Source organism: Ostrea edulis, chromosome 1 (genome assembly GCF_947568905.1).
Source record: "Ostrea edulis chromosome 1, xbOstEdul1.1, whole genome shotgun sequence".
Taxonomy (NCBI): Eukaryota; Metazoa; Mollusca; class Bivalvia; order Ostreida; family Ostreidae; genus Ostrea; species Ostrea edulis.
In genome coordinates, this window is record NC_079164.1 from 100,049,053 (window position 1) to 100,058,933 (window position 9,881).

The window sequence follows — 9,881 nt, forward strand, 5'->3', positions numbered from 1 at the left end:
AAGACCGAGTATTCCATCAACACCAGTGTCTGCTACCGCAAATGTTTGGCCAAATGTTAAGCCTGCTATTGTAAAGGAAATTAAAAGAGATCCCTCTACTTTCATGGCAGTACTATCCGCCATTAGGATGGGTTTGCTAACTTCAGCAAGTGTTGGGTGTGGATCATTAAGAACAGAATGTAGTATATCTGGTGAAATGATACTGAGAGTTGCACCAGTATCTACAAGTAGTTTAACCCTATAACCATTAATGATTGTATCAACAAATATTCCTGCTTCGCCAGCCTTTCTACTAATGCCTGTCCTATTTGCTGTGTTATCCTTTTCCTTATCATCATTCCGATGTTCATGTTTTACAGCTGCGGGCTTTTGTATTGAGTTGGTATTTGGCTTGCCTTGTATTGCATTCTGATACTTGAAACAGTTCTTCTTAACATGACCTTTCCTTTTGCAGTAATGGCAGGTCACACCTGCAGAAGGGAGCTTTGTAGAGCTTTGTTTCTCTATTCCCATCTTCATAGATTGCATCTCCTTTTTGATATCCTGGACTGCTTTCAGGAGAGAAGCAATAGTATCTCCTTGGTCCTCCTTTTCCCCTGGTTTCACCTCCCTCAGATAACCTTTGCTCTCAGTAAAACGTCGTTCAGCTGCATTGAATGCATCTAATTCAACGGCATGTCTAATTGCATCATTCAAGTCAACTGGCCGGGCTTGTTTAATGCGCAATCGCATGTCACTTTCCCTCAGAGCATCAATGCACTGTTCTTTCGCTAGAGTTTCTCTCACTTCAACAGGGGAAGTTGGGTAGGCCAAGTTTGCAAGTTGACGCATATCCTGCCCAAGCTCTGGTAATGACTTTTGCCTCCTTTCCCTTAACTGAGCTCTGTATAATTCTGTTTGGTTTGAGGGCAAAAATCTCTCCTCTAGAGCCTTACTTAGAATTCTGTAGTTACATCTGTCTACTGCTGGCAGATTTCCAAGAACACTCTGTGCTTGACCTCGCAATGCAACGGCCAAATACATCCCCTTCTCTGACAGAGCCCATTTATTCAATTCTGCACATATATCAAAGTGAGATTTAAAATCGGCCCATGACGAACTTCCGTCAAATTTATCTGGTTTCACTATGGTGATCTTGGGTTTGTCCTTCTGTGCAGTATTCTCAGGGCGGCGAGTTGTAATGTTAGTCTCATTCATCACTGGAAAATCATGTCTGGATGTATTTGCATGGTATGGTGTGCTCGTAATAGAAAATCTATCTGGCTCGCCATCATCTGCCCTACTTAAATCAGTAAGATTGTTAGGCCTAGTATATGTATTAGGTAGGATGGTCGTCCTAACAGTTTTAGGTCTTGCGCCCTCCCGTTTGTAACCTTGGTCATCTATGGTAGTCCGCCTACTTTCAGGTAATCCCGAATCTCTGGCGGCTGGCCTTGTCCGACTTTTATTTATACTAGCCTGAAGCCTACTTAGCTCCTGTTCTAAGGCAGTCATCTCAGCATTCACATCGCTCTCAGACATATCAGTAATTCACAAAATTAAACAAACTCGACTAAAATAAACCAAGAACAAATGTAAACTTTAATGATAGAATTTCACCCCAAATCCCGACGCTGCCACCAAGTTCTGTAACGTATTTACATTAACTTCTGGGATCGTACCTGGTCAATTCCAGGGTTTGGGGTATTCAACAATAACTAATTTAAACTAATTGGTATGATTTTAGTGGACTGCCAAAATATACAAATATGTCCTAACCTTATCTAGGTTAATTATCATCAAACAGAATCACTATATCAATCAGAGGCAAGCAACGATAAACTGGTAGTGCTAACTAACAAAATGTAGACCTAGAGCCCAGTCGCCCTCGGATTACCCCATATACTGTAGGACGCCTTATTCAGGACGGACAGTATATGTGGTAGCCCTTCAACCACTACACTCACTGTAGGATGCCTTATTCAGGACGGACAATAAGTATAGCGGCCTGGACGACGGTCTGTTCAGCCAATGCGGACGACACCGAAGAAAACAAACTATGGCTAGCCTCTTTACTGGAGGTCAACCTCTTCGTGGCAGGCCAGACTTCTGATGGCCTTCCAAATTCACTCTCTAACTGTAAGAACAGGCGAGGAATTATACTTTATTTAATTTACAAACTTACACTGTTTTCTTCTTCTTTCCTCTGCTAAACGCTAGCAACAAATGACCCAGACGACTGCGGAGTCTCGGTATTTATACACAAATTAGATCACGTGATGGAAAGTGACTAATTGAGAACTCCGCATGGTCGTACCTCAAATATCCGGAATCATTACAATATTAAGTTGTACGAACGACATAATAAGTCGTAATAACGAGATAATAAGTCGTACGAACGAGATACTAAGTTGTAATAACGAGATAATAAGTCGTTATTACGACATAATTCAGCCGTATGAATGACATAATTTCATTAGACAACAAGTATGGAAGGCACATTGTCTATCCATATAATGAATTATTTTTTTTACCACTATTTGTATGTTTTGGGGTGAGCAACACTTTATACGCATGCTACACAGCCCCATGATACAGATGCTGACTTCATCCAAGTACGGGGGGTGTGTGTTATAGATTTAGTTGTGTAATAATGCTCTTATTATGTATATTAATTCCATACTTTACCATATATATGTATAACATAGTAAAAAAAAAATCTCCACACCCCCTCCCCCCAAATACTAGTGGCTGATATACAGAACATTTTCAAGGGGGAAGGGGGGAGGGTGCAACCCAAGTTTATACCTTTTCTGTCCGAGTTCCCAGGGACTAAGACTTCAAAATAGAACAAATGACCATTTTTGCCATAAATATTCAGCTGAAGGAGATTTGCAAGCCCCATAACACCATCTCTCTTTCTAAATCTGCCACTAGATATCTTTATAGTAAAATCCTTATAGATGTCCTTAGAGTAATTTGCTTTATATATGGCACTTATAAATTTTATTTATTATTTATCATTATATCTTTGTAATTGTTATCAATTTGTTATTTTTTGGTCATGTGAATTTACTTGGTAAAATATGCACAGAAATTGTTTCCCACTGAAACTCACCAGATACATATTTATTAAAGCAGTGTAAGTAACTACCTCCACCCCCCACCCCCAACCATGTTGGCAGGACAGATTATCTTACAGTCCGGAAGCATTACCAAGAACAGGGTCGTGTATTGAGTACATACAGCCATCACAAAAACAACAGAATGCTAGACTCCAGAGAATTTCAGCGCCATGTGCTCCAGTGTTGCAGACAGCTCCATAAGAAATAATACGTCATTACATGTAAGATTTATTGCTAACAATATAAAGTCAATAATTAAAACAAGAGTTCAAAAACTAAAAATAAAACAGGTAACAAAAGGAAAAATAAATGACTAGATTTTTTTTTTATCAATACAGTTCAAATGGTCACCCTGGATTTAAATGCAACGTGAAATAAAAATGGCATATAAATTCATAAAAGTTCTTTGCATTTCTAAATACATAAATCATCAATAAATAAAAAACTTTGGAGCTACAATTTTATGGGTATACAGGTATAAGGCTTTAATTGTGATTTAAATTGAGCACTGTATACGTAATTACAAATTGAAAATTGATACACACTAATTTGTATACATCCACTTGTATATTAATCAGATACTGATATGATACCCATTACACAGCAATAGGATCATCCTAGGCTGATCTACCTGTATGATTTCAAGTTCTCCAGAATGAATCTGGGATAAGCCCCAACAACACAACAAACACAGCTCATGTTGCACTTCTATTTTCTATACACATAACTGTTTCATGTTCAAAATTACATACTAATAAAGCAAAGATAATTATGATCAACTAACAAATAGATGCACAATCTTTTGCTACAAAATTGGGACATATTTGAAGTATATGTCAATCTAATTAAAATCAGATCCTAGGATACGCTCACAATCACTACAATAGTAGAGTATACGGCGCGGATCTAAGAAGTCTGATTTTAATTAGATTGAAGTATATGTACTGCATATTTAAATGCCCTATTCATAGACTTCTAAAATCACTATCAAATTAATGAATAAACATTTTTTCAAATGCCTTTGGACAAGGATCATAATACAGCACTCTATGAGTCAACTATATAACTGTCTAATAGATGTCTGTTTCAAAGAAAATAGCCACACAAGAATTGTATGTTTTTCTATGTGAGTGTCGTCTTGTCCAAATGAACTTGCATGGTCAAATCAAGAAACTAAGCAACAGTATTCCAAATCTTGTTGAATATGTTTGTAATTTCTCTGTTTTATAAAATATCCCAGTATACCAGATTGTGTCAAATATGTTTGCAATTTCTCTGTTTTATGAAATAACAAAGCTTCAGTCCAAACAAAGATTTTAAAAGTGTTTTTCCTACTGACCTTGACATTGTCCACATGACTTTGTCCTAAGGTCATGACACATCCTCAGGTCATATGCAACCTTTGTGCACTGTATGAGCATTCAATTAAAGTTCTTTTGTAAAATTGAAGTTTGACAGACATGGCATTTTTTTTGTAAATTTTCCTTTTAGTGACTTTGACTGTTTAAGAGAATTGGACAAGGACACATCACACTCTGGTCATAAGTATAGCACAACAGTGCGACTAACATATTAGCACTGACACACAAGGTGAACCTAAACACACACAAACTTGACATTAACTGGGCATTATGATAAAATACACCTAACACATTTCAAACAATTAGGCACTCAGAAAATGAATAGCTCTGCTAGACCCATTAACAAATTAAAAAAAAAATTCTGGAGCAGAATTTGTACCCTGATTCTCCATAGAATCTTACCAATTCAGATTCAATTGGACCAAGTCCATCCTTCTCCAATCATTTCACTGAAACCTGACAATTTTCTAAGACATTTTACTAACAGACAAAAAACTGGGTAAATACAAGTTCGTTGGTGTAATGTAATACATTGGTACAAAAAATACCCCCATGGTTTAATATAGGTCGTCGATAATTGGCAGAACCATAATTTTACTTTTTCCAATAGTCGCAATGGGACATGTGTTTTCCAATCGTCGTCTTTCAGTCTTCCCTGCTGATAATTTTCACTTTAAATGGTTTTGGCTGAACAATCAGTTTGTAGTCAGACACCAGATTAAGACTGGTCCCCTCAGGTTTGACGTAGAGCTGATGCATAATGTGAGTAAAAAACAGGAACACCTCCATATTGACCAGGCTTTCTCCAGGACATCGCCTGTCCCCCAGTCCAAATGGAATGAAATACTCGGGAATACAAAGTTGGCCATTGGAATCCAGAAACCTGTCAAAATACCACAACACGTATCACTGATCTAATCAAAATACCACAACATGTATCACTGATCTAATCAAAATACCACAACATGTATCACTGATCTAATCAAAATACCACAACATGTGTCACTGATCTAATCAAAATACCACAACATGTATCACTGATCTAATCAAAATACCATAGCATTCATTCCAGATTTCAACAGTAATTCCCACGATTGATTGATTGATTTATTGTTTTTACGTTCCGTTGAGAATTTTTCACTCATATTGAGACGTCACTAGCTGTAGGTGAAGTACCACTTTAGACCTATGCTTAGTGCTCAGGGCTGTAGCAGTGGGGGTTCTTTATCGTGCCAATGCCTGCTGCGACACGGGACCTCCATTTTTAAGGTCATATCAAAAAGACCTGTGATTCTCACTTCTAAATGCTGAGCGCTTGGTGAAGGAGCAATCACTACCTATTTTAACGTCTTAGGTTTGACGTGGCCATGGTACAAACAGAACTCAAACTCAGGACCTCCTGGTTACGAAGCAAATGCTCTAACCACTGAGCGTAATTCCCCTGAAAGACAGACTATCTATAATTCTGAGTATTTTAAATGGAAAATGATGTGATGATTAGACATTCCTTTAACAAAACAATTGGGTCTCTTGGTCTAAACATTAAACATTATATTAAGTAGGAATAACACACCCGAGAAATCTGATATGGATGGAAAATGGAGGATATGGACAATAATATTTTGAATTTGGAAATTTCAAATTTACCTCATTTAGTGGGGGAAAAAGTGTAGTCTTAGTAGAAAGTAATCTGGAACAAGATGTGTCTGTGAAACACTGATGCCCCCAGATTATAACAAAGTGGAACTCATTATAGGGAATAATTTTCAAAGTAGATCAGAGGTCAATTTCAAGGTCACAAGGTCAACAAATCTGGTACCAATGGAATGGTCTTCTCACAAGAAATGCACATGCTTAATATAAAAACAGTACCTCTTACGATTTAAAAAATATGGCTTATATTCAAATTTTCTAAAAGTAAGTCAAAGGTCAATGTCAATGTCACCAGGTCAATGATTTTGGTGTCAATGGAAAGGTCTTGTCACAAGAAATACACATACCAAATATGATAGGTAGATCTACCTATAATGGTGTAAAAGATATAACCAAGGTTAAAGTTTTTTCCACAGACGGACGGATGGACAGGCCAAAAAAACTATATGCCCCCGATTCTTTGATTCCGGGGCATTAATACCATTAAATCCCCTGCTAGACTCGAATACATGAACTACAGATCTGCAGTCAACACATTAACCCACCAAGTTACCCTGCTATGCAATTACATTGCTGATATTTATATTCCAAGTTCAATCTAATTAAAATCAGATCTTAGGATACGCTCACGATCGCTACAATAGCAGAGTATACGTCGCTGATCTAAGAAGTCTGCTTTTAATTAGATTGTGCCAAGTTCCTACTGTGTTACCGTGCTACGCAATTACATTAAAAGGAATATATACATATTGCTGATATTTATATATTCATTCCAAGCTTCAAAAGAAAATCAGCCTTTATGATGACATAGTATTCCTCCTTAACATTAAATCACTACTATAAAATTCTACCAGTGAGCTATTGTCATACCTGAGTGGATCAAATTTGGATGGATTCTTCCAAAGTTTTTTATCATGATGAAGGCTCCATACGCTGAACAATATAATAGTGTTCTTAGGAATATTGTACCCTTCAATAAAAAAAAAACCCTTAAACTTAAATTAGAGGAACGTAGCCATTAAAATCTAAATTAAAGAAGTTCACACCTGAGATTTTGAGTAATGTCAATTTTTTTGGAAGTTTATTTTTGAATTCTACATGAAGGAGTATTAGGAAATTAAATGAAAAAATGGGGTCGCTATGTTTGTTATTAAGCTACAGTGTTCTAAACATGACCTTTTTGCACTTAAAATTGACTCAAGATTTATTCAATTTAACTTGCTTTGTCTTTTAGTATCAACACAACATAATTAAGCACAGATCAATTGGTTACATAAAATAGATACATAATCATGTGTTCTAACAATACAGATTTAAAAAAGTTTAATACATTGTGATAGAAATAATTAATGACATTTTGCATTTGACATACCAAATCTTCATGATATCAAATTCGAGAGTTTAAAAGGACATATTAGGAGTAATGTCAATTTCTAAAATTTCACATAATTTTCAAGCTCTTGTCTGATATACCGTATTTAAAATGGAACTTTAAAAAAGGAGGGTTAGAGATCAAATTTTTAAATTATTGGTGAAAATATTGAATTTTTATATAAAAGTTTCAGTAAATTAATTTAAACTTTTTAAAGAATCGGTATTCTCTTTGGGGATCATAAATTATAAAACTTAAATACACATAAAGTAGTATAAGAATAAAAGATACATTGGATGAAAAAGAAACTGTAATATCATGCAGATTTAGAACTTTTTGATTAATCAATCCTTCTGCCACAAAATATAGTCCCTACCAAACCCTTTGAAAATTTGAATTGACACAAAATCTTTCAACTAATAATAAGTAATAGATGTGTAATATGTTTGCACCAATGGGATCAGTATTGAACCAGTAAATATACTTAGTTGTTGCATCCTGGCACACAGATGTGCTCAAAAGCTCTGGAGTTAACTTCCTTAAATATGTGCAATTAATTGAATACAGCAATAGCTAGATTTGCATATGAACTTGATAAACAATGGCATTTAGACTGGTACTCCTTAAAAAAAAGATTATGTGTCTGAGTTACAGTCCTTATTAATAAGATATAAGATGTCAGAAATATTTGGTACCTTGAAATAAACAGTTTTTCACTGCTCTGTGTGGATGAAGAAATGGAAACAGGGTAACAATCCTCTGCACTTCTAGTATAACAGCTAGTGTGTAGGGCAGCAAACGCTGATCAGCTAATGTTGGGAATCTCTCTCTACCAACAGCTCGGTCCATCTCTGTCTGCATTTGAATTTGAACATCAGGAAATGCTGCCATGTATCCAATCAACCATGTCAGAAGAGCTGGAACAGAAGAAAAACCACATCCAGCCAGCTCCAAAAGGAAACTGTCCATGTCATCCGAGTCCAGCAACTCCCGGTCATCTCCTGCCTCGATGAAAATCAGAAGCTGGTCAACTACGTCCCGCAAATCATTAGGATTGTACGAGTCCTTGTGCTGATTCAAAAGAATTCTTTGAAATTTAGTTAGCTGGGCAGCTCTCTCTTCTGCTTGTCTAATCTGTTCCTTATAAAAGGGTTTCAAAACTGGGAAGTAATTGTACAGCTGAGTTTCCATGGTTTGTTTTCTCTCCTCAAAGCAGTCATAGATTTCGTGTGTGATGGGATCGTCTGCATTGTAACCATCCTCAAAGAGTAATGTCATCATGATGTGGAGATGTGCAAATTTAAAACACTCCGCTGGATCGAAGGCACCCTCCTCATTCAGAAAGTAACACATCAAACTGAGGGTTTCCTTTACTACTAACTTCTCCATGGAGTATGACAGATGGCCTTTATCTGGATTCAAATGGCTGTTGAGACTGTCCACAACAAAGTCCCTCTTGATTTGGGTTTTCAGATCTAAGTCTGCTGTAGAGATACCTAAAATGATAATAATGATAATTTTGCTTATGCTGTCCTTTCATATTTTCAGTTATTGGTCTTTTAAGATCTAAAGCAAACTAAAAAAAGAAGACAGAAAATTATATCCATGAATCTTTCAATTACTTAATGAATTCATAAAATTGTTATTGATTAATTATTTGAATCTTGATAACATTTGTCACATGCACATACCAATCTGTCTATTTCCCATGAACATATGATGGAAGGCCATAAAATCTGGTCTTCCATCAAAGTTATTATCAGGGTCGGTCAATCCTTCCACAATTCCCTCCTGTGAACATACCACCACCACAGACCATTTTCCTGTTTTAATACTGAATATATCGCCATAAAAATCTCTTAAATTTGCCACTCGAATATGAGATTTGGATTTAAAGAAATCTAAATTTCCAATGAACGGTAAAGATATTGGACCCGGTGGATAGTTGCTTTGTTGTTTCTGCCACAGATAAACAAGACTTACACAAAAAGTAAATATCAAAAATAAAATATTTGGTGTTCTGAAGTTGTATGTGGGAATATATTTTTGAAAAACTTCATCTGATGATAAAAATAATAAATTCGTTACAGAAAAAATCGCAGAAACATTCATTTTTATGAACTGAGATAATTCGAACGACACAGTACATTGGTCACAGAATAATGAGAATTAATGTTTCTGTACAAAGAAGTCACTACGGACACGATCAAAATTCAGACCAACATTGCTCTGGTGATATATCTCTAGGAATAATCTCTGAATGTGGTGAATATCAGTACAGGATACGGTATTGATTTTAGAACATTTGTCATTTGACATTTTGTTTACATGTTTACAAACGCTTCAAAGACAATCAGCGTTGATCAGGCGCATTGTCCCCTACTGCATTAA

The 9,881-nt window shown here is 36.1% G+C and overlaps 1 protein-coding gene across 1 annotated transcript; it reads right to left on the reverse strand.

Annotated features, from left to right (window-relative positions):
• Positions 1 to 3,319: 3,319 nt before the first annotated feature.
• LOC125670494 (cytochrome P450 2C31-like) lies at positions 3,320 to 9,841 on the reverse strand. Its single transcript, XM_048905703.2, has 4 exons — positions 9,182 to 9,841; positions 8,186 to 8,986; positions 6,989 to 7,088; positions 3,320 to 5,348 (listed from the first exon to the last, which is right to left on the reverse strand). The coding sequence occupies exons 1-4, from the start codon at positions 9,600 to 9,602 to the stop codon at positions 5,111 to 5,113; spliced, it is 1,560 nt and encodes a 519-aa protein (XP_048761660.2). The 5' UTR covers positions 9,603 to 9,841; the 3' UTR covers positions 3,320 to 5,110.
• Positions 9,842 to 9,881: the final 40 nt, after the last annotated feature.

What these genes read in the sequence shown, in the direction of transcription:
- LOC125670494 (XM_048905703.2), bottom strand. Translation starts at nt 9,602, where the DNA reads ATGAATGTTTCTGCGATTTTTTCTGTAACGAATTTATTATTTTTATCA. An exon ending in CATGGGAAATAGACAGATTG is followed by an intron (nt 8,987 to 9,181) that starts GTATGTGCATGT and finishes TTATCATTTTAG; the next exon opens with GTATCTCTACAGCAGACTTA. An exon ending in GAAAAACTGTTTATTTCAAG is followed by an intron (nt 7,089 to 8,185) that starts GTACCAAATATT and finishes TTTTTATTGAAG; the next exon opens with GGTACAATATTCCTAAGAAC.